General features: G+C 42.5%; 1 protein-coding gene across 6 annotated transcripts in view; it reads left to right on the top strand.

The window, feature by feature from the left end:
- Positions 1-14,802, top strand: part of FOXN2 (forkhead box N2) — a 116,489-nt gene extending 101,687 nt beyond the window's left edge. For all 6 annotated transcript variants that reach the window (XM_087774887.1, XM_087774884.1, XM_087774885.1 and 3 more), the window contains 4 exons: positions 674-798; positions 5,075-5,139; positions 9,490-9,558; positions 10,024-14,802. In XM_087774887.1, the coding sequence (XP_087631013.1) occupies positions 674-798; positions 5,075-5,139; positions 9,490-9,558; positions 10,024-10,541 (777 nt within the window). In that variant the 3' untranslated portion in view covers positions 10,542-14,802. The remainder of the gene's footprint in view (positions 1-673; positions 799-5,074; positions 5,140-9,489; positions 9,559-10,023) is intronic.
- Positions 14,803-24,604: the final 9,802 nt, after the last annotated feature.

Below are 24,604 nucleotides of genomic sequence, written 5' to 3'. Positions count from 1 at the left end.
CTTGAAAAAACCGGTTTTTTCTTTATATAGTAAATATGTGAAGAAACCCTTGAGAGGAGCAGGAGGTGCTTTATCTTGCTTAACTTTTGGCATATCAAATTTAATATCAAGGATGACTAGCACAGTGGTGCTTACATTGTTAGGTGCATCAAAAATACATTAATAAGGTTTTCAGATTTTGAAAAAGTGGGAATAATCCATTTTATAGCTGGCCATCCGGCAAGTTGCTTTGACAGGGTCATGTAAAGTTAAATTAGTGTGTGGCCATATCTAAGCAAAGGGAAAATTGCTTTGGTTTCTTACTTACAAACCTGTTAATCAAAAGACTGCTGATCAATTCAGTGATGCCTGGACACATCCTTAAACTCACAGCTGTATTTACCAAGTGTTTAAATAAGGTTTACAGCTTTCAGTGGACAAATGTGAATGGAAATGGGGCTTTGAGAAGCCATCCCAAGCTGCAAGACGGGTATTTCCATACCGTATAATGAGGGTTTCGGGACCACATGCTCGGTTTAGGAGCACCCGCTTTTCATGCAGGTGACGTACATCAGCTATACGGCGGTGGATGCCTACATCATTGCATTTTCCTGTGTTTAGGAATATTGAATTAGGAATGACTGTAACACCCTGGTCCCTGGATTTTCTAATTTGCAATACTTCTTTCTTGCAGGTGAATGGAAAAGGTTCGTTATGGTGCGTTGACCCAGAATATAAACCTAATCTTGTCCAAGCACTGAAAAAGCAGCCTTTTCCTTCAGCACTTGCATTTTATACTCCGCCGGCGTCACCACCAAGGTAGGTGAATTTTCTCATCCGAGCGTAGCACGCAGTTATGTTACTCCACCTAGCAGAGGAGATGCCCGAGTGGATGCTGACACGTTGTTACCAGCGGCCACCCAAGAGAAGAATGTGAGTGGGGCTTAGGTGAGACTGGCTGGACAAGGTGGGGAGATGTAATGAGCTCAGGCTTCCCAGAGAACAGCTCTGGGGTTTGTGTCCCAGTCCCCTTCGTAACTGGGAGAGTTTAAAAGAAGAAGGTCGGGGCTGTGCTGGGTGCTTACTGGTGAGCCCCATTTCTCTGGAGGGCAAGCAGTCCCAGGAGCTGGAGCAAAATCCTCCTTCAAGCACAGTTCACTGGGATTGATCAAGGGTGCCTGGTGCTGTTTGCTTGGAAGGAGGTCTGTGTCTTCTGTAAGTAAGTCACCTGTCTGGTTATAAAATGTATGTGTTCTATGCTGTTGTCAAAAACAATCAACTTTTCTACAATCTGAAGTGCTTAGAGAGGCTGGTCTAAGAGAGGGGTGTTTTTCTTCAAGGCTGTTAAAAGCATTTTGCAGCAGGGATAGGAAGAACAGCATTTGCTGTAACCATACTCTGAGGTGGAGCATGCAAGACTTCTGAAATCAGGGCTTCCTCATCTGACACATTTTAAGATTAGGCAATAGATTTTGGAGAATTTGAATTCAACGTCATGCATCCTCAGCAGAGGAAGAGGAACGGCAGCTGGGTCAGCCTGTAGAGGCAGGACAGAGAGGAGGAGAACAGAAAGCAGAGAGGAATGTGTTGCTGTTGGTGAGCTCAGTTCTTAGGTAGGCACGTGGCCGGTTTATCTAGTTCAGCAAAGAATTTGGGTGAGATAAGAGATAATTAAGATCTGTGTACATTGCCCTATGCCTTAACCTTACCGCGAGGAGTTTCCTTAACAAACGGGAGGAACTGGGATTACTGGAGCAGGATGTAAAACGGATAACATTAAGCAGACGTTTCTAAGGGTCCAACGGGACGTTGACCCTGGGAGCCTGCACCTGCGTGCAAGCCTTACCTGTCTGGCAGCGGCTGAAGATTTGTGTGGCATGGGCACTTCCAGTTGGGCTTGTAACCCACAAGATGTGACAGTGGTTTCTGACCTTCCATCCATCTTGAGCTGTAAAGGGTCATTTTGGGTTTGAATGAGCCAGGCAGAAGTGTCCTGTTTTCCACCTTTCTGCTGGAATGGAAGCATTACTAAAATAACCCTGAAATATTAAGAAATAGTCAAATCAGAAGGTATGAGATGGCTGATGGTATTGTCAGGCTTTGTTTTATGAGAATAAAAATTGTTGAAACTACTGTAATTGGGCTCTAGGTGATAATGTTTTTACAGGCATTTATGTTTCTACGTTTTTTTCAGTACAACTCCAGTGGAGGTTTGGTCCTTGAAAGCTTGGTTAACACTGTGTCTATGTTAACATGGTCAAACTTTAAAATTTAGAGAATAATACAGATGGGAAGGGACCTCTGGATGTTGTCTGTCCAGCCAGAGGAGCAGAGCATCAAGACAGACTCAGCCTAGGGCAGGTCGTTCAGAGCCTTGACCAGTTAACTCTTAATATCTCCAAGGTCTTCAAGATTAGTCCAACAATACAAGCATTGAAGTATGATTTACCTAGCCTGTATAAATACAACGTACTGAAATTACGTGTAGGGAAGGAGAGATTTTATCTGAACAGTAAAGTACTTGCGAGATCAGGACTTTGATTTGAAGCTGTTGTTTTCAGTAACTTTTTTCCTTCACTGAAGGACTAGTCACGCTTGCCAACAATCACAATTACAAGGATATCCTGGTCCTAATGAAACCACGTGGCAAAATTCCCACTGACTTCAATGCATGAAGGATTTTGCAAGGCTTATATTTATAAAGACAACAAAATAAAAACAGCATTTGAAGACACCCGACTCCTTCCTAATGAAAGCTGGTTTATTTTCCTTTAATATAAAAAAATTTGTAGCACTTTCACTCATACACAGAAAAAACAGATTTATATTTTTCCCCTCCATGTTTAAAAATTCTTGTATTATATTTAAATTCTGGTTTAATTTTGGGGAAGGGCCCCCAAGGGGCTGCCTTGTGTGTAGAGATAAAGAGAAAGCCCAGAGGTACAGCTGGAGAGAGGCTGGAAGGACTGTCCAAATTTAACTATAGGGTGATGCTAGAATTCGACTGCGAGAGTCTCTGAATTCTTCTGTGGGAGGGCTTGTGTTCATAATTACTTTACAGTTGTTAGCTGGGAATATACCTATCATTCAGCAGCATTTTAAAATAAAATTTAAGGTGTTACTTTGAGCAGAAGCTTTCCAAAACTGTAATCTGTGTCTAGTTAAACTGAAACTTGTATTATCATAGATGATTGGCATCACTGGTGCATTTTATTCCTGCACGGCATGTTCAACGAGTCGGTGCAAGGCCCCTAGCTGCATTCTGTTTCTAGTACTACATGTATTATACCCCTGGGCTCTGGGGATGGCCAGGGTCCTCATCTTGCAAATACATTATGCATATGCATAGCTTGTCTTAATCAATACTAAGTATTAATTTGCTGTAGGAAAGCTCTATGTGGATATGATTCTTGAAGGATCTGAGCTCAGGCAAAAGGATGAAGATGTTTAGCATCTCTTTGTACAATTTACCTGCAGACTGCAGAGCCAGCCATGTTGGGGTGGGTCCATTGCTTTCCTTGTGACTTTATTTTTATTATTTTTAATTTTTTTTTTTACCCCCACTTGTGGATCTGTTCCCTTTGCACTCTGTCACCCCCACAAGAAAACATACCAGACAGTGAACTCAACTTTTGCACATATTTACGTTCAGCTGCACTGGATCTTTCTCCCATCGGTTGCCACACTGGGAGATGGTTAGATATTACTCTCCTTTTCAGTAACTTTGGTTACCAACACCAGGCAGGCTGCAGTGCTGCAAGAGCTCCTTACGTAGTTTGGATGATGCATTTCAAGCCACCTTGCTGCCATTTTTTTTTTTTTTTTTTAATCTCCTTGCCATTACCAGCCTGCACTGTGCTAACCTTTGGAGCTGTTACCAATGGCCAGCTGAGCTTGGATACTATGATGGCAAGTCGGGGCATCGACAGTATTACACGGGCATCCCTCATAAAGACCTGTGCAGAGCTGATCTCAGGGTTATTAAGATGTGTGTAGCTACAGCACCGGCCAGTGACCCCTGAAAAATGTTTTGTTCAAAATTCAACTTAAAGAATGAAGATTTTAGTTTTAAAAAGGTATTTTAAAAATGGAAATAATTGTTTTAATTAATGATCTAGACCAATAGTTAAAAAAAAAAAAAATATAAAGCACTTAGCAGCTGTGTGATTTTTGAGGGGGGATTTGTGGCTGTGCCTTACTTGGGAAAATAGAGCTGCCTATAAATGTGACAAATATAGAAGGTAAACACACCTTAATGATAGAAGTCATCCCATTAATCCTGTGAGGTTGCTGTTACAGGTTGGGCTTGAAAATTCTGCTCATCACCCTTTGAATTCTTCTAGCAATACTATAAAAGATGGCACATTGCTATGTTTCATGCAATTTTAATCATTGTGTACTATTTCTGTTGTATTTATTTCTGACTGTTTGCTAGTACCTTTATAATGAACTGAATAACTAGGGTTGAGTGTGTAGCAGAAAACCATGTGAAAGCTTTAACTTCCCCTTTATTCTGGTGCAAAGCTGGTCTGATAATGCAGAAAAGCAGACAGCATCACCAAAACAGCCCAGCTTCAGATAACTTGGTTTGGTTTTGGTTCTTTACTGGCTCTTTGCATGACACTACCTTTCATTTTTGTTCATCTCCCACCACTGTTTTGAAGAGCAGATGGACACAACCAGTCCTTATCTATTCTGTTACTCCTCGGCTCTAAGCATCCCTGTATAAACTAATGTTTTGATCACATGTAGGTTTTACTTACTGAAAAATACTTCTCTTTATTTAAAATCCAGCTTTTAGGCAGGTGCATAAAACCTGTAGAAATTAGTATCTCCTGCCAACAAGACTTTCGCTTAGCGTGTGTGTTTGGGGATGTTTTCCAAAGGCTGATGTTCGCTTCATCATGCTACATAAACCATCAACAAATGTGTCAAGCCGTCTACTGAGGGCAATAGAAATTGCTTGCCCACCAAACTGTGGTGATTGGGTTAGTTTTGTTTTTACCTTTCTATGATCATAGTATTGTTTACTATACTTTGTACAAATCATTTGGCTAATTGGGGCTTGGCTTTGACTTGTTGAATTTCTTTCCAGTAGGTCAGCGTCCCCTCACTACCTAACTTCAGTCCTTCAGCAGAACCATGGCCGATCTCTCAAAGGTAAACCTTTAATTTTCTTTCATTCTGCTCCCCTGTTTCTAGTCACGAGCATGTACTGAAACCCAGCTGATGTTGTGTATGGACCTGTTCTGAAGGGTCTGCTCGATTACGAAAAACCTGATGTAGTAGAATGCTTGCTCATCATATTAGACACTTGTGTATTAAGTTTAAATCCATACGATGAATCTTGAGATGTAATAGGAGTTGTCTTGTTCTTCCAGTAAGGTATTTAGCAGACACGTCGCTCCCAAATATGACCTACTTAAAGAATGAATAGTTCAGTAGAAAACCAGTCTGGAAGCCACATATCTACACTAGTTTTATTGGTTACCAAGAACTGAGAACAGAAGGCAGCACATTTTAATGTATAAAACTTGTGGGATGTGGCCATAGAAGTGCCTTAAAGTTGGTTGTTTGAGACAGGTGGCTGGGAGAGCACGACAGGATTTGCAGGGGAATGTGGAACAATTCAGAGGAGTATTTCACAGCTGTGTGGTACTTTTCACTCACTTGCCAGAAAGTTGGGCCGAAGCTGGTGTTACTGCCGGTGTAGTTATGCAGGAAGACCTAAGTTCTGGATATTAACCCAGTTAACAGAATAGCCTCATGATGTCTGTTTAGTTTAAGGCATCACCTTAAAATTTGCAAAATGTTCATTTTAACTCTTGGGACAGAGGAACAGGATGGGTTTAATATATGGACTCCGAATACAGGTCTTGATGCCATAGGCTGCAGTGCTGCTCCTCAACACAGTTTATATCCCTCTGTGTTTCCTGCACAAGTAGTGAAGTAGGTGGAGGAGAAAACAAGTCACGTCAAAAGCTTTTATGTTGCATAAAGGTCATTTTAAGCATAGTCACCAAAACTTGGTGGAGAAAGATTGGATCGGACCGAGTCATGCTCAGGATATTAGTGTGGATGAGTGATCTCTTCTAGCCATGGCAGGAACTCAGTAGCACAACACGTTTCCCCGCCTAGCAAGTTAAACATAGTTGTCTGTAGATGATGTTTCAGAAGGTGCCCGTCCCTCCTGGCTGTCCCTGCAGTAGCTGGCACCACCGTTAGGGTGGGTGTTTGGCACTTGCAAACCTGCCCAAGGATAGGCACTAGCAGCAGCATGCCAGCTGAGCAGGGGATGTTGACCTAGCTACGCTTGCACTTTTGTAGCACAGACAAACCCAAAGTGGTATTACTACTGAGAAAGAATGCAGGTTTTTGTGTTTTGGGGTTTTTTTTTTTTCCTTTTTTTTTTTTTTTTTTTCCCCCCAGGGAGTCCCTGCTGAAGTGCAGCATTGCTTGTCTTTCTGGTGTCCCCTTCCTCAGCCCATTGGGATATACCTACTCTTACAGGTTTTAACAAGCATTAGAGTAACAAGGACTTGGCCATAGTTCCGTCCTAGGGATTTCTACTTTTGCTTTTCGTGAGGAATAACAGCCAGCCAGATTCAGATTTAGAGGGGGGAAAAAAAAAAGTGAATTTAAGATGGAAGTCTGTTTTTCATCGACAGTCAAATGCAAATAGAAGTAGCAACAGCTGATGAGCAGAAGATGGTTACTTCATTTTCCCATATGTACTTTTTAAAGTTTTCTTCATTTTAAAACATTTTAGCAGGCCTTGGTACCAGGAGGGAGCTAGACAGCATGCTGGGATATAGCAGCATTTCTTTAGAAGACGCCTGTTGAGCACAGGTCTTGTACCTCAGTAATAAAGCTTAATCCACTGAAGGCTTATCCTCATAAAAAATAATAATTTTTTAAAAAGTGCTGAAAAGTGAATTGTGCTGATTTTTTAAAGGGCTGATCCCAAGAAAAAGCGAGCATGTATTAATTTGCTGTAGAGGAGTATTGCTAAAGCTCTTTTGAAAGGATAATGAGAGGCCACCGACGAAGCAGGACTTCAGCAGCATAGCAGACATCCAGCTCTCTGGTTTTGCTAGCGCGGTGGGCTGTTGAGGTGAGAAGGTTGCTTTTAGTTTTCGGCCACAAACCAGAAACATTGGTTAGGCAGCAAAGCCGAGGTTTTTTAAAGACTGAGCAGCTGCCTGATCCACAGATCATAATTATCCACAGGTGATAATTATCACGCATCCAGACAGAGGTTTTACCCTGGTGGCAAGGATCCTTGGCTGGCTGGCTGCTGTAGGACTGCTAGATCTGGGATTCTCAGGCCTTGTTAGAGAATACAAGAAATCCCCCTCCTCTTAATAATTTTGCTGGTGTGTCCTGTGACAGGTTTGGAGATTGCCAGTCTGATGCTAACTATTCCAATTTGCTACACCGGAGGTGCCGAAATAATGACGTGTATCTGCTCTCCTTTAATTTCTGCATCTCGGTGAACCTGTTCAGCATCTCCCTGGCATTAGAGGAAAGCCATTAACGCTCCCAGGGTCGTATAGGGCAGCTGTTGCGCAGATGAAAGAATTTGTTGTAATAAGATGCTTCCTCAGCCATTCTGCTGGGGAAGCATAAATTTGGGAAATACTGCTCTATCGAGGAGAGCAATCACAAGTAAAGCCAAAGCACGTTAGTGGTGATGCAGAGCACTGCTAGGAAGTCACTGCAGAAGTGTCTCTCCTCTTTCTTTGGGGGTACTAACATGCAGAAATGCTATTTGCAGGGAGTAATTCTGTGTTGCATTAATGCCTCCGATTGCTTGTCATTTTAACAAGGTGGTGCTTATATATACCAACATCATATGTTAAAATAAAGTGTCTGTGATAGCAAGTAAGGAATGGGAATATTTCACTTTCTGATTATGGTAGTGGAGGAAAGTAACTCTTCATGCTTTTTTTTATTTCTTTTTGTCAGTTGGATACTTACGACTTGTAAATTCAGGGGCTCTGTTGCTGCCAAAAAAAGACAAAACGGAATAAAATAAAATAATCTCATGAATGCAATAGCATAGAACTTAAAGTATGCTGGTTTTAAAATGATAGAAAGTGAAAACAAGGGGGGAATGTGTATGTTTTATAACCTGTGTTGGAAACAGCAGCTCAGTCCCCTTTCCATGTTGGTACAGCATTCCCAAGGTGACATCATCTTCAAATTTCTCCTTCACCAAGATGAAGTTAGGGACAATCATATAAAATAAGGAAGCCAAATTGACAATTCTGCAGTCCCCCTCCCAACACTAACCCTCCCCTCAAATTCAGTAACATAGTTAATGCATATGATGGGACGAGGGATGAGAAATGCCATCAAGAATGACATTGCTCATGTTTCACTTTGGCAATTCCCACCCCAGTTACAGTTCAGCAGGACTGAGAGCCCGTTCTGATCGCTGCCGGCGCTTTCCACGCGTTGTCTTCCAGCCCCGCTTCTCCGCTCACCACTCATATGTACATATGTACATACGTACACCTCAGATGTGGTCTTTTGCTCTGAGACTCCAAGGTTCTTGTGAGAGCTCACAGTCTCTTTGCTCCTCTTTTGCCTGGTTAGTCCACCATATATGGAAAAAAAAAAACAACACCCATATATAGCCTTATATATTTGCCTCCTGTGTAAGGAGAGGAATATATAGCCTGTCTCTCCATCCTCCATAGCTGAAATGAGCAAAGGAAGACCTTGGATTTCCTCTTTGTTGAAGTGCATGAGCGTGTCCTGAAATGAGTGGGAAAGGTGTGCTTGTTTCTTCTTCCTTTTCACCTGATTCTGGTTAGAAATGTAGCTCTTTGCCATAATGTTCTCAAGGTGCCCTTTTTGAGATGTAAGGAATACACTGTGTGGGAAAGGATGGAGTTTTACAGCAGCGCTTGTCACCGTAGCTAGAAGCACTGCAGTTCACCTAAATCTTTTAAAGTGCCTATTTATTATTTAGATCCCCATGCTTTCTAGATCGAGCAGTTCACTGCCCTTTCCCGCCTCGTCGTCTTGATTTTTTCCGTTTGACTTGTTAGCATGAAAAATACTGCTGGAGGAGAGGTGTGCTGAATTAGTGCTGCGTTAATGGGCGCAAATTCACATAACCAGAGTATGAAGCTGCTGAGATGCTTTGCTGTGCCATATGCGTAATCTTTCTCTCTCAACCGGTACAAACAAAAGCCACTTGTTGATAAGTATAGCAACAGCATCGTCATACGAATGTCTAATTAATGTCGCTGATTCTTGGCTTCAGCTGTGGTAAGTGCAATGTGAGAATTCAGCTTTTGAATATCATAGTTAAGATATGAGACTGTTCTGTAACCATATTGCACTGTATAAAAGTCATGCTCTGTCTAAATTCATACATTTCCCCTCCCCGCTTTGTTGTAGGCCAATATATGCAGATATATAGTCTTCGTATGTTCTAGGGACCTCATTTTGTCAGGCCTAGCTGAGATCTAATGTTTTGCTGCTTCTCCTTCACAGAATCTGATATTGATGCTGCTACCGCGATGATGCTGTTAAATACTTCCATTCAACAAGGGATGTTGGACTGTAAGCATAAGCCATTTTACTCTGTTTTTCTTCTTTACCCAGTAGCTAAATGTTTTCTTTGTAAAATTTCAGGAAACGAGTATGGTCTTGTTTCCAAATAGTAAGAGCAGTCAAGGAGCAATTCTGGGTTGATTATTCTTTCTGCTAGCATTACAGAGTTTTATAGAACTACCTTCTTTTTTTTTTTCCCCAGTTAATTTTGTTTTTTTCTGCAAAGTTCTTCCCCTGCCCTCTTTGTGCTAGATGGTAAGAAGAATTTCTTAGCTACTTCTCTGTTTCTCCAGCTCTTAGCTGTGACTAGCTGACGACTGTTGTCCTCTGCGGATGACAGTAAATGTGCACAAGATATTACGACTCTTAATTGCTCATGTTCAGCTTACTTTGCAGTCAGCTAGCCATAGTGTGCTCATTTTGCAGGTGATCTCATTGGAGTATTAGCTTACTGACGCATCTTGTTTTTAATAGGTGAGAAACCTCAGCCTCTGAAGACACCTAAGAAGAGGAGTTACGGCAGTGCGTTCAATCCTCCCAGTTCCATAAATTTGCAGGAAAATGATTCTGCGGCCACCAATATCGATCCGAAGGAGGATCACAACTACAGTGCCAGCAGCATGGGTTCCCAGCGCTGTGCATCTAGGTCCAGTGTGTCTTCCTTGTCCTCTCTTGATGAGGTGTATGAATTTATCTCCAAGACCAGCCATGACGGAAGCGATGGCAGCGAAGGATTTCACAGCGAAGTGGATACAGACGTTGACTATGAAGATGATCCTCTTGGAGACAGTGGCTATGCATCACAACCTTGTGTAGATACCTCTGAGGAAAGTCAGCCTAGCAACAAAGCACTCAAGGAGTTATGTCAAGAAATTGATGAGGAGTTGAAAGAAGCAGCGGGGTCTCTGCTCCACCTTGCTGGCATCCAAACGTGCTTGAGTTCCTTAATAAGTACTGCAAAGACCCACTGTCACAAGCAAAGGAAAAAATAGTATGTTTCTCAGTGTTGAATATATACATATATTTTTTTTAATTGTGGCAATACTCTTCTACTTTTACCCTTCACAAGGGAGATCGAAGCCATAAAAGGACTCATTGCTTTTTTATTTTTGGCGCTAACTATAATTTAGCCATTTATTTTTAAATCACTGCCTAAAAAGAAAAAAATTATTTAATCTTCTCAAATTAGAAGAGATGCATGACTTGTGAAAACCTGAAAGCATACTTCTTAATGATCACTTCTTAATTTTTTTTTCTTTTTAATAGTTGATTTTATTTTTTTTTTCCAGAGATATGTTTGTTCAGATGCACATTGTGGGTCATATTGACATCTCTGCTGGCCCCATCTGCAGAGGTGAATTTTGCCCTGTCTAAGGGCTCTGACTTCCTTATAAAGGATTAAAAAGGAGGAGAAAAAGAAAGAAGGGGGGGGAAAAAAGAGGTCCTGGCCTCGGTTGCCTCCTCCCACCCATCCTCTCTTCACTCTTCTGAGACAGGTCCCAGTGGAAATGCTGGTGAAGCAGCCCCGAGTGGCTGCAGTTTTCAGCCCATCTGACACAGCAGCTGAAAACCTGTAGCAGTCCAGGAGCTGCTTTCAGCAAGATGCTAAGTACCCCCTGGAAGAGTGGGGATGAGGGGTAGCTGAGGTGGGTACCACCCGCAGTTTCTTTTTTTTTTTTTTTTTTTTTTTCTCCTTCCCCCAAATCTGCTGTGTGCGGGTCAGATTCCTGAAGGAAAACAGTTGGGTTTTTTTTTTCATCTTAAGACAAATTGTCTTTTGGGGGGGGGACGGGGGGGTGTCCTTTTCATGCGGATGCACGCATGCATACACGCATCTTAGATGTAGCCAACAGTGAAAGCTGCCACTTGCCAAGTTTGATGTTGTCCTTGTGTTACCACCACTGTTGAATATGTAGTAGCTGTGTAGTCCTGCAACATCTACCCTTCTGCTCCCCTATATCAATTCGGGGGGGAAAAAAGAACCTAACAGTTGGTGGTGGTGACAGCATGGACGAGGTGGAGGCTTTAGGTGGCTCTGTGGTGAACGGCTGCTGAAAAGGGAACGTCTTACCCCCTAATCTGAGACAAAATAGAATAGCTTCATTTTAGATCAGTGAACCTGAATTGCTTTTGGGGTTTCTGCCCTTCCGCCCAGCTCTCGTTGTTTTTTGTCCCATGGGCAGTCTAGACCTTTTGTTTCCCAGATCACTGTGCCTTGTGCTGTGTGAGTCCTATCAGCCTCCTGCTGCATACGGGGCATCTAATGGGCAAGGCCAGGCTCTAGCCTTTGGATGTACATGGTAGCTCAGGAGGACCTCTCTCTTTCGGGAACAAATTCCTTCACAATTCATTTTTGCAATAAAAGAATCTCTTTATAGTTCCCAGACATCCTTCGGCCAAAAATGTTTCAATGGTATGGTGAACTTTTTTCCTCTTTTTTTTTTTGCCTTTTAAAATCAGTGGTGATTGCTTACATATTCTTGTAGATGATGGCTTTTTTTTTTTTTACGTTTTCTGTTCAAAAACTGGGTTAGCAGTTCTGTTGGAGTAGGTTTTAACAGTACTGTAAGTATAAGGATGCCTTAAGTATGTTGCAGAATCGTATACAACTATCAAAGGTCATCTTTTCTGTTTTCGAAAAGTAGCATGATGTGCCATAAATGTTCTCGCTAGCATGTGAAGCTATTGCTTCCAGCAGGTTTTGGGCAAGCTGGTTGAAAATTAGGAGCAGAGCCACCTAGGAAACCAACGTGCACTGTTTTGGTTGTTGAAAACAGTGCTGGATTGAGCCAAAAGTTAACCTTTCCCTAATGGGGTATTTTTCTGGCTATTTGGAGGCCTTTCTTTGATCAGTGTGGGGTTTGGGTGTTTTTTTTTCTTATTTGTCAGTCTTTTGATGAATACTGCCATAAACTGTCTACTTTAAATACGAACACAGCCATGCTGCTGAAGGTCTGTTGCTCTGAGGGCCTGTTCCAGTGCCTCTTGAAGACAACGGTGGTGCTCCGGCTGACTCAATGGCTGTTGGATCAAGCCTGAAATATTTGAGGTTCTTTGTGTTTTGGAATTTAAAGCCAACATTTTTTTTTTTTTTTAAAGCACAAACACTAGGAAAAAAAGTGGTTCATTTCCCTTCCCCCCCAATTATTTCAGTTTTAAGCACGATTTGTTGTATTTCTTGAAAGGGAAGAAAAATACTCTGCTGCATTCCTGCTTTGTGTGAACACCCGTTAGCCTACACCCATAACAGGGCAACATGCGTGCAGACGGGTATGTCTTCTGGATATCACAAGTGGTGCATTAGCCAATTAGATCTGATATCGGATGTGTTACTGATGGATAGTAGGGGTAAAACTTGCTATTTAAAGGAAAATGAAGTACCAACACAGTGGTTCTTAGGATTTTGGGATGTGGAGATGTGAATGCTTGGTGGAGCTGCTTTTTGCTCACGGGTCGCTTTTGTACCTTGGATGGAAAACTGCAAAGGGCAGAGTTTGTGTCAATGCAAAAACAAGGATTCAGCTACACAGAAATATTGTTAGCCGTCCGGGATTTTGCTCGGTGCCATGATTTCAGTTGCACGCTGTTGAAGAGGGGTGCTGCCTGGCTCCCGCTGAAGGTGGTTGCAGCTTTTCTGTAGCTTCCAGTGAAAGCTGGACCAAGGTCCAAGTCTTCTGGAAACTGCGGTCATAGTCGGCTCCGTGATTTGGTTTGGTTCTGAATTATTTTTTTGCCTCGGATAAAATTTGAGAAGGTTAATCCTTACTAGGAGTGTGGCTGTGCCGCTGTTAACCATGAAGTTGGTGATACTGACTTCAGCATTTCTGAAGGGATGGGGTTGGGATGCTAACAATGCATTTAATTATCATATGCAACGAGCAATAAAACCATACTAATCAGAAGTTAATGGTGAAAGCTGCACCCATCCTTACAGCTTTCATCCTGGGAGAACTGGAATTGTGGAAGGGAGGAAGCGTGGCCGTGCTCTCCACGCTTTGCCATCTTCCCTCTCCCCTTTGCGAAGGAGAAGGCAGCTGACCTGTGCCCCTGACCTCTTCCACCACGTTGTCCCATGCCTCTGCCTGCACGTTTTGGCAGGCAAAGGCTGCCAGCTCGGTTGCGGAGCACCCCTCGTGGTAGTGGGAGAATAGCTGCTCTCCTTTCGCTTACGTACCTAGCACTGGGTTTGGGTTTGTTTGCCACCTCAGTTAGAGACCCTGGTGTATATAGTATAAATGACGTATAATTAAAAGTTATTTTGATTGTTGGGTTTGGGGTTTGGTTTTTGGTTTTTTTTTTAGTGACATATGTAAAATGTTCATGCCAATGGTTGACTCGGATATATTTTGGCAAGAAAAGTATTAATGAACCACATTGAATTCTTTAAATACAGTGAAGAAGTGTATTAGACTCGTGTACAAGGGAGGCTGCTCTGTTCAGGATAAATCTGATGTGAATACTGTACGAACCTGTATTGGCCTTTCAGATTCCAATACTAAATGACTGCTTTTGCAGAAGTCACATCAAATATTTTAAAATCTGACTGTAAAATGGAAGTTGTATGGTTCGCAACTTTTCATCAGCCTGAAAAGTAAGTACAAGCTTTGGTTAAAGCAAAATACGCTCATACACGTTAATAATGGTGTAGTCAAAATATTTATTGAAAAGAAAAGGTAGAATATTTTAAATGTTGCACCTGCCATTTTATCTTAAAGCACATTCTTCACACCTAACTGCCAGTGCCATTATCAAGTCTGTTTTATAAATGTACATTTCTTCAAACTAAAAAGTGCATAATTAAAAGTATTATGTTACTGCCATATAGTGATATAAAACATTTTATAATTGCCAATTCATTGTAACTATTATTTATTTAAAAGTGAATTGTAAGAATGCTTTCTGATCAAATGAACCAGAGTTGTTTTTAAACCGTTCCCGTTAGCTTGTTTCTAATGTAGCATAAGCAATGTCCTTGGGTTTGTTTAGAATAACTTTGCCAGTAGGTGACCAATTCTAACCCTTTTTCCTGCAGTTTAGTCCTTTACCCGTTTTAAAGACAATTTACAGAAGTTTAGTTTTTTGTATGCTAATCTCTGTTAATTAAAATGTTTATAAAGTTTATTTTTACCAAAGAGATGCAATTCATTATGACAAAATATTGCAGAATAAACTTTGTTTTATAACATTTGTGACTTTTCTGCCCACTTTTTTCATTCAGATGATCAAAGGGGCTTTTCTAAAATAAACAGCATTGCAAACAGAAAGCGCTGTGTTCTCTCTTTATCTACAGACCCTGGTCTCAGATGGTCCCCGACCTCGCCATTTAAATCTCTTCTACAAGACTGGGCTAGTGTAAAAAGCCAAATGTGTAATTCATTGTAGGTCTCGGCTTGGTTAAGACTGTTGCATGTGCGTGCGCGTCATCGGTGTAATAACAGAACCCTGTCAATCCGCAGTAGGATTTGCTTACAGTCAGGTTTGTCCATAGCTGGCCTGTAATATTTGAAGATCATCTTAAGGCCAAGATTTCACCCGTTAACCTGGAAGTCGAGGTATGCTTTGACATCTTGGAAATTGCTGAAATACTATTGCATACCTTTTGCCTTCCTGTGCAAAGCATTTGTTTAAATAGAAATAACTTTAATCTTTTTCTGATGAAACATCTGTGATTATTTACAGTTCTGTACCGGTATCACTGCGGCCAAGTTGCTTGTATGATACTCAAAAGGCCAACACCATAGTACAGGACAGGTAATTTTAAAAATGTGTCCCTGGATAAAGCTGCATAGGTCTTGGTTGGTATTTTTTCAGTATTTACTTTTCTTTAGATATGATTTATGGCGTCCGTTGGGTCTTTATACATAAGGCCTTATGGAAAGCGTGCAGGTGGGAACACCCCCCTCTTCATTAGCAGGAATGAAATACTCCCCATCCCACTTTCTGCTTGCCTCAGCTTGCAGCTCCCGCGCCAGCTTTCAAGCACACGCACACACGTCCCCCCTTCCAGTGCCTGAGAGGCAGAAGTACCAGAGGAGGGAAACAAGATACGACATGATGCTTATCTCTCTTAAAAGCAGACATTGGTCCATCTCTTCTATTTTTTTTTTAACTTACTAGTATCACTGAGCTAAGTTTCCTCTGTAGGATCTGAAGGAAATGCAGTTTCTTTTGCAATACTTGAAGTGATATGGCAGATTTTAACAAAGACTTGCCTTCATCACTGTATCAAATAATATTTAAATCACAAATGACAGAACATATATGCACTATATTAATATCTTTGATTTGGTGTTCATATACTGAGAACAACTGCTCTAATTAGTTTGGACAAAATCACAGCTATGTATCGTATGTTAATCATATCTTTCTAATTGTTATTCACTATATTGTGCTAAGAAGGGCCTTAAGTTCGTTGTTAAATTTCCCAAGAGTGTTTTCCTCTGTTACAACTTTGCTGGAAACTACCCTCTGTACGGAGCCACAACTCTCAAAATAAAGCATTAGCTGAAGCAATTACCCACTTATACCAGCTGTATTTTAATGGCATTTGTTGAGGAAATACTTAATAGATTACATTTATTTTGCAAAAATGGCTGTCTAAATTTGACACAGAATATGGTTATACTTTCACAGATCTCGAGTTCCCAGATAGCTGTAAGTGTTCTTAGTTGGAGTAGTCTGAGCAAATACATGATCTGGTGTGCTTAGAGGTAATCACGTATTAGTCCAGCAATATTCCTGTGAACTTTCCCAGCATATTTGGACGTAGAAACTCTCTTCCCTGTTTTTACCTGCGACAGTCGCTCTTGCACCTGAGACAGCAAAGCAATAGTGCCTCTGCTCAAATTTTGAGTCTTCAGATCAGCTGGGTTTCTTGTTCTCCCTTTTCTTCCCGAAGGCTCTCTGGAAAGCTACCTGCTCCTACAGTTATAAACTACTTGCAGCTAACGTAAGGTTATTAACTACCCTCTGCCAGTGTTAGCTTAAACAGCTCTTCGTTAAACATCAGTGTGTTTGTTTTCCTATTGCATCAGTACAAAAGCAATCATTTCCCTCTGTAGGCTCTTGACTTATTAAACAAACCAAGATTATTTGGTTTCCATTTGGAAGACATGATCTTCATTCCTCTTAACCACTTTTCCGTACATCAATTCCAGATTGAATTCAGCCTGCTGACATGCGTGTGAGAAGAGCTACAGCCGCACCTGTAGAGTGCTGGTGCTTTTTGTAACGTGGCCTTAATCCCTTCTCTGACTTTGCAGCACCACGTTTGCCTGGCATGTCCTAGGCTTGTCATGGCCTTTACCATGGCCACATACAGTCGACTAATCCTGTTACCAACTAGTATGGCCATGTCTTTGTTCTCTTCCCGTCACTGCCAAACGGTGAGGCCCCAGTTGGCAGAAAAAGTTGGTAGTTCGTGACCTGGAACTCAATTTAATGAGATCTGTCCTGATCCTGACTCTTTGTGATCTCTCCTGGTAACCTTCCTGTTCACCAGGAACTCCCTTTTGGCACAGCCTGTCCAAATAAAGGAAGAAGGACAAGGCTTCTCAACCATAATACGTATTTCATCAATGCATGTTGCTGTTCAGCTCATTTTGCAGTTCTCTACAGTGTTGGGGGTTTTTGTTTAAAACAGTGGGGGCAGATCAAAGGTGTCTTTGCCTTATGTCTTAATAGGAGATGCTACGTTTGCCATTGTCACGCTCCGTTTGAGTCATCGGAATGACTACCCTCAACCAAGTACTTGTCTGTGCTCTTTCAACACTCAGAGAAGGACATCCAGTTTCTTAAAACTAAGTATGTCTACCTGAGTGTTGCTTTTATGCTGGTTGCCATAATCTCCATTTCCATAGTATCTTGACTTTCCGAGCCCTAATAGCGTACTAGATTGGACTGAATACCTAATTTCTGTATCCGTTCCAAAGACACTGGTAGCAGTTAAGCACCTGGGTATTTTCATGCCTAGAGATGCAGGTTGGTCCCTATCAGACCAGCCTCGGAAGCACTGATGTGCTTTGCAGTTGGCAGGCAGGTGGTCAGGAAAATCTCTGTCAGCGCCTATACCAACCTTTAGCCAGCATCACTTTTAAAAATAGATTTCGTGCCTCAAAGGCTTTTTTTTTTTTTATTTAATTAATTTGGTATCTTGGGTTCTTACTAAGATCCAGTAGGTTCTCAGTTGTTTTAAATGCTAAAAATAGCTCAGCAAATGAAATTTTCAGTTATTTTCAGTAAGGGTACATTTTATTCTCTCTCATAAGCTTTGTGCGTGTTTTCTGAACTGCCGGTGGAGGTTTCCATGCTCTGAATACACAGTCAGACCTCCACAAATGACAGGCGTTTTGCTTTTCTTTTGGCTCTGAGTAATTTGAAAAGATTAAAAATCCACCTGTTGAGTTTGACGATGGTGTGCTGGCTGAAATGACCCGCGGTTTTGCGCAGACTCCGCGAGCCCTTCTGCGGGGCAGGTAAGGTGTAGGCAGAACCGAGCCTTTTTAAAAGAAAAGATGTTTCCTTAAATCTCCGAGTGGCTACACAAACCTGGGTATTGACTCGAGCGCGATCGTGTTGTATGCTACCTTAAAAAAATGATGCCGCTGTGCTGCATGATGTCACCTTGACCCAATCATAACCCATTTTCTGTGAGCATAATGTTAACTCCCCAGAGAAGCATCCGCTGAGTGACAGCAGCATCCCATGCAGCCGTTGCTAAGCGACAAGATTCAGCTTTCAGCACGATCTAATTTTAAAGTATTTAACCCTAGATCTGTCAAGGCTCATTATTTCCGATGTGGTTGTTAATCCCTACTTGTTGGTGTCCAACTTGGTAAATACCCCGGTTCTGGTAGCATCGCTGTTTTATTTATCATATATAGTGGCTCGTAACGAGGAGAAGCATAAGCACCCCGGGTAGATCTTGATGCTAAATTTCATTTTAGTGCTGATCTATACACAGAAACATGGGATGCAATTAGAGATGGGAAATAGTGCATTGTCAGTCTGTGAATCTTCCTTTCCTTGCTGGCTCGCCCAAGTGGCTTGCACCTACTTTCTAAGGAATGCTGGTTTTCAAATGAATGAATGCTTATGGATGGATAGCAGGCAATAACAATTAAGCTTCAAATTTTAGTAATATTATGGTCCTTTTACTTCTAGCTGAATTTCAACTAGGTTAAGAAGCTTGTCTTCTTATCTCAAACCATTCCAATAAACTGCTGTAATTTTAAAATATAGGGTTTTTTAATACTGGAAAACTTTAACCCCTTTAAATCATTACATAGAAAATTTACAGATCATGATGTTTTACAGAGGTCTTTTGGGTTTTTTTTGCAAATAGTTTTCTACATTTTCTTTCTTTCTAAACTGTAGAGGCCTGGAAGCCTACTCCTATATTTTACAAAAAAAAAAAAAAAAAGAAAATATTTCTGACCAACTGTGTCATTCCTTGATTAATTACTACACATGTCCCTGTAAGTGCACTCAAGTTCACTGCTAGCTTCTTAAAGGTATGTGATATTTCACTCAGCTGAAATAATGAAATAATGCTGCTTTTACTGGCCAGTATCATAACCACACACACAGAAAAGAAAAAACACCGAGAACTGCACAAAAGCCCCATAAAATGTAATAAAATGCAAAAAAAAAAAAAAAAGGACCATTCATATTTTTAAAAATGCTAATATAGTCCGTCTCAGCCTCGTAATCCTCCCGAAGATTCTTCCTCCTTCCATTGTTAGGATTCAAAACCGACGCTGTTTTGCTCCTCATGCTGTTTCTCCTTTCCACTTCATACTAATCTGCAAAGACAAACCTGTCTCTGCCAAAGCACTTTTTCCAGCAGTCAGTTTGATCGTAATACTCCCCTGCTGCCTTTCGATCCTCCCGGGGCATCCCCCTTTCCACTGCTTCAAGTTCATGTTCCCTATCGCCGGGCTTGCGATGTACACGTAACTGTTCATCGCTCTCTCCCTCCACGTGGCATGTTGTGCCTTCTCCCTGTGCTCTGTTGGTGAGGAACCCTGCCCCAGGTCTCCTCCATCCCTCTTCTTTTTCCACAGCAGTCTTTACACACTGAAGACCTGGCTTTAGCTTATTCCAGGAGTCCAGATAATTTCTGGAGGTGCCATAATCTTTTTAAAAATAAAGAATAAAAATGCTCATGAACAAGAATAGTTCTTATTAAAATGTTTCCTAAACTACTGGTAAATCTGCCAGATCTCTCTCCTTTCTCTGCTCCTGTGTCTGGCTCTGGAGATTTGAGAAAATTAAGACAAACGCATCCCATCTTTGCTGCAGGTTAACAGCTCCTGGTTTGTTGATGTTATTCGCATGGGTGAGCTGGGACTTCTTTCAAAGGCTTGCAGGTCTGTGTCCACAACTGGTGTATGTGAAAGAGCAGCCACTTCTCACTGGACAATCTTCATAACGCTCCTTCTCAATTCAGTCTCTTATCTTTCTCTGTGAAATCAGAAAATTTGTCTCTCGGGATTTAATGTACATTGCTTTTATTTTTCTTTCTCCAGCAAACGTGCAAGACCGTAGAACCTGAGTGCAGGCAGCCTTAACTGGGCCAATGTTTCTCAGCTATGGCCCCTGAAAGCGTGAAGAGAAGAAAAGCAGGAAAGGAGGCTGTAGAAGATGTGTAGACCTTCAACAAAAGATGGCAGAGCTAGGGAAGAGGTTTCATTTTCCTGGAAGAGGGGGAATTCCAAATTCAAAAAAAATGGAAGAAACATAAACTTTTTCAGCTGTTACTAAGTTCTGCTGTTTTATGGAGCGAGTATCAGCAAGGATTTGCTGTGAAGATACAGAAGTTGCTGCTGTTGCACCAAGGGCTGGTATGTGTTGTACCCGCGTGGAACGTGAGCTGCAAAGTCAACTCTGAATTATCACAGGCAACTGCCTGCTCAGTTTTTCCATCTTCTCGTTCTCAGCAATTTCTTTTTACACAAAGGCACCACTCCCCCGGCCATGCACACGCCCTACAGATGACTCAAGCTATTTATCCTATGGGCTGGGAAGGGACGCAAGAGACAGAGACTTGTTTTCATTTCTATTTTTAAATGCTACGGAAACACTGAAATTATGATAATGAAGACTACAAATAATTAAAAGAAACTGTTCTGTGAAGTGCATATCTGTACTTTTTTTTTTTGAGTACTTGGCTTTTATTTTATCAGAACAATCAGATTTTGAAAGAGGTGAAAGGTTATATATAACAGTTTGTTACAGAGTCACCATGAGAAATAACGAGCGCATATCGTGAGCACATATCCTGCTGTTCATACTTGCCGTTGCTAAGATAACAGAAACAAAACACCAGTTTAGGGTGTTTGCAGCTTCCGAGGATGTGGTTTATGCATTGCTGGTGATAGTCTGATGACTGAAGATGGTTCCCTTCCAATCATTTTTTAATTTTTTCTGGATCTTAGAAACCCTTTTGTTGTGAATACTTGTAAGCATGTAAGTGATGACAATGAGGTTTATTTTCCCGAAGCACAGAAATCCTCCTGGATGATTCAAAATATATTTGTTTATTTCTCTACCTGCACCTATTCACAGGGTATGTGAGTACAAGTTCTGACTAATCGGACAGAGGGGAAGGCACTGTTTGAGCAGGGAAGGGAGGATAAACGAGCTTGAAAATAGAACATATCAGAACAATCACTGTAATTCTTAAATAAATTATTTGTCTTGAGACAGCATCTAAATTCAACACCCATTATACTAGCTGGCAAGCACAGACATAAGAAAAGGACAGCCTCTGTTCCACTGTATATCCTTTGCTCTCCATTCTCCCCGATGAAAGCCAACAAGCAAAAATGCTATGACCCTTGTAAGGGAGTTCTTTGCTCAACACATCATGTTTTCGCTTGCATCGAGTTCTGCTGCCATAACGTGTACTTATATTCAAGTGGGTGGCTTTGCCGAAGGTAGTATTTTGGGGGTCCTGTGGCAACTGCCCCACACTGCTTGGCATTCCACTCACTTGACCTCTCTCACTCGAAACTTCTTATGACAGGATCAGTCCTTTGCAATTACATACTGAGTCACTGACAAGGAAGCATTACGACACCACGCTGCAGCAACACACATTGTGCGCCTCTCCGGTGCAGTGCGTGGACGACCTTGCTCTCTAGGGAGAGATGACTATTAAGAAAGTGCTTGCAAGGAAACAGCACAATAAAGACATTTTTTCACAGCTGAAAGTAGGGGAAGTAGCACTGTAGCTGCAATGACAAATCAAAAGGATGAATCTGAGCATTTCCTATGAGAAGGTTAAAAAAAAAACAAAACACCAAAAAAACAAGGCACATATAACTTTTGTCACTTGTATGCTTGGGGAACTTTGAATCAAGCTGTTCACCAAGTACCACTGTGGATCGGTAATAAATTACAACAGTATACATTCCTAATGTTATAGGGACTCCAGGATCCATGAGAAAGTGGTTAAGAGACAGGACCACTTTAAAATACAAGAGGCTGGCCTGATGCTTGAAATACACTGAAGTAGAGCTGTTCTGATGAGCCTAAAAATCCTGCAGTCAGCTCTCAGCCTTACAGCCTTTAAGCAGTAAAAGCACCCACCTTTTGATTCACTCCGTCCGCTTGTGCTTTAAGAAACTGGCACTACCTCCTACGATAAATGCCCTATATAACGTACATTTGGATCTTGCCATTCTGGATGGATGCAGGCAAATAAATTCTGTGTTCCTCTACCCTGAATGCTAGCTGCCCAGTCAGAAACACCGTTGTTGTCAGTGGGAAAGCAATTCATTCTGCTACAACTAGGCACTGTAATTCCCTCAGCTCCCTTTCCCAGCTTTCAGCTGTGAAACCTCTCTGCCAGCATTCACTGCACCAGAAACAAGGAGAAAATTTTATCACAAAAGCATCTTTGAACACAGCACAAACCAGGAGTACTGTATTTTGCAAAGTAGATTCAAAGCATTTCGATCTAACATTTCATGAAAGACATCCTAGAAAATGCAAACCTAAAAATACAGGCTTAGAATCAATTGTAAAGGCTTTTAATACTTTTCCAGTATAAAAAGTACTGCACTGACATGTGAGGATGTACCATGCAAGGTATGTTGCTGTTAACCCTGGTGTGCTGAACGGCAATTGCAAACTCCATTTACTTCTTTAAGAACTTCCGTAGGGAATACAAAATGGAGTGGAAGGAGTAGTCTATCATGGCTCTAATGTTAAAAACTAAAGCTTCCTTATTTCTTATTGCAGTATTGCTATTTAAGCTCTTCTGGTCATGCAGAAGAGCAGCAAGATCATTTGGATGAATGGTGACAATGTGTTTTGCTTTTTTCCTGTTTTAGACTTCCTAAAAATGTGCAATCTCTGTTCTTGGCAATATGAATCAGTGACATGTCCTCCAACATTAAGACTTCCTGTGGAAATACAAACATATTTACTAATCTGGCCACCATATCATATTTAGTGCTTGCCAACTCCACTACTGTGATAAGCAGAAGAATAGCATGCACCATCAAAGCCTCAAGACGAAGGAAAAGGATTCACTCCCATTACAGGCACCTACTATCTACTCCTGCTTAAGGGAAACAAAGAGAAAAGGAGGTAAGAAAATGATGATTTAGCATCTCTAGCACTACCCACTACTGAGGAAAGGCTATGAAGACACCATGCTGAAATCAAGCGGAAAAAAATGATACCATGGAAACTGAACAAAAATAATAATTTGCTGTTACATCTCTATCCTAAACCAGGAAGCCCTTAACCTGCAAATCACCAGATGCTCTGCACATACTGGTGAAGTATCATCACATTTTTGCCTTATTATTCTTTTCCTTACACATCTGTTTCATCATTTTCAGAAACAAAATCCTGCATGGGCTGGATATCTGGCAGGACCAGATACACCTATGATGATGTCTTCAGATTCTGCTTAAAGGGTGCTTATGGTATATACACATATATCTAAATGTCTGGCAAATCTGAGGATAAAGAAGAATGAAACAGGAGATAATTGGCACAGTCTACGCAGTCTCTAAAGGAGGATGGCTGAATGGTGGAGAAGCTGAAAGCAAGCTCTGAAACAAAGGGACCTACAGGCTGGAGGCAGCAGAGAAGGGTCCCCCCTGGGAACCACAGGGTGCAGATACTGAAAATGACCCCCAAGACTGTGGAATTCGAGTTTCTGCAGCTTGAGAGCAAACGGGGGGGGGCACTGCAGTAACACACGATTTACCCGTGTTCCCCTTCATTAGGATACGATGGCACCAGAGGTTGAATGCAGGAGGACGAGCCAAGTGCTGGCACCGACTAATCCCATCCCTGCCACTCACTTGTTGTGAACGACGAGAAATTACTGAACTGCCTTTTGTTTCATTTGGATCTGCGAAAGATGCATTTGCCTCAGCTGCTGCGGGTATTACGTGCGTTGCGTCAGAGAGCAGCTGCGGCGCACTCTGACGGAGCCGTGCCCGCCGCGCCCTGCCGCAGGCCCCCCCTCGCAGGCAGGTAACAGGCCCCACGCCTGACCCTCTCCGCCGGGCGCCTCCTGAGGCGCAGGCCCTCAAACCAACCGCCCTCAAACATCGGCGGCGGCACCGGCCGGGCCTCCGCGGCCCGGGGTGACCGCCCCTCCGCCGCCGCTGCGCGCCCCGGTGCCGCAGGCCCGGGCCCGGGGCTCCCCCTAGCGACAGCCCTACCTCGGGCGGGGAGCCGCGGGACCGGCCCCGCCACTCTGCCCGCGCAGGGGACGGCGCCGGGGCACCGCCCGCCGCCGCCCGCGTCGCGATCAGCCGGCGTGACCCAACCCGCCCCGGGCGGACGCCGCTCCCGCGCGCGGCCGATGCTTTTTGGGCCGGGCGGGGCCCCGTAGTCCGGAGGCCGCGCAGGGCCCGGCGGCGGTTACCATGGCAACAGAGGCGGCCGCGAGCGCCTCGCTGCCGTCACGTGGCCCGGCCCGCCCCCCCGTGCGGCCCCGCCCTCCTCCTGGCCGCCATCTTGGAAGTTGCGTCAAGATGGTGGCGCCGGCGACTTAAGCTCCGCCTTCCCGCCCCTCGGCCTG

Source organism: Nipponia nippon, unplaced genomic scaffold, assembly GCF_047370975.1.
Source record: "Nipponia nippon isolate SJK-2023a ecotype South Korea unplaced genomic scaffold, ASM4737097v1 scaffold_4, whole genome shotgun sequence".
Lineage (NCBI taxonomy): Eukaryota > Metazoa > Chordata > Aves > Pelecaniformes > Threskiornithidae > Nipponia > Nipponia nippon.
The sequence above is the reverse complement of the archived record's forward strand: the minus strand, read 5'-3'. Positions and strand labels throughout refer to the sequence as shown.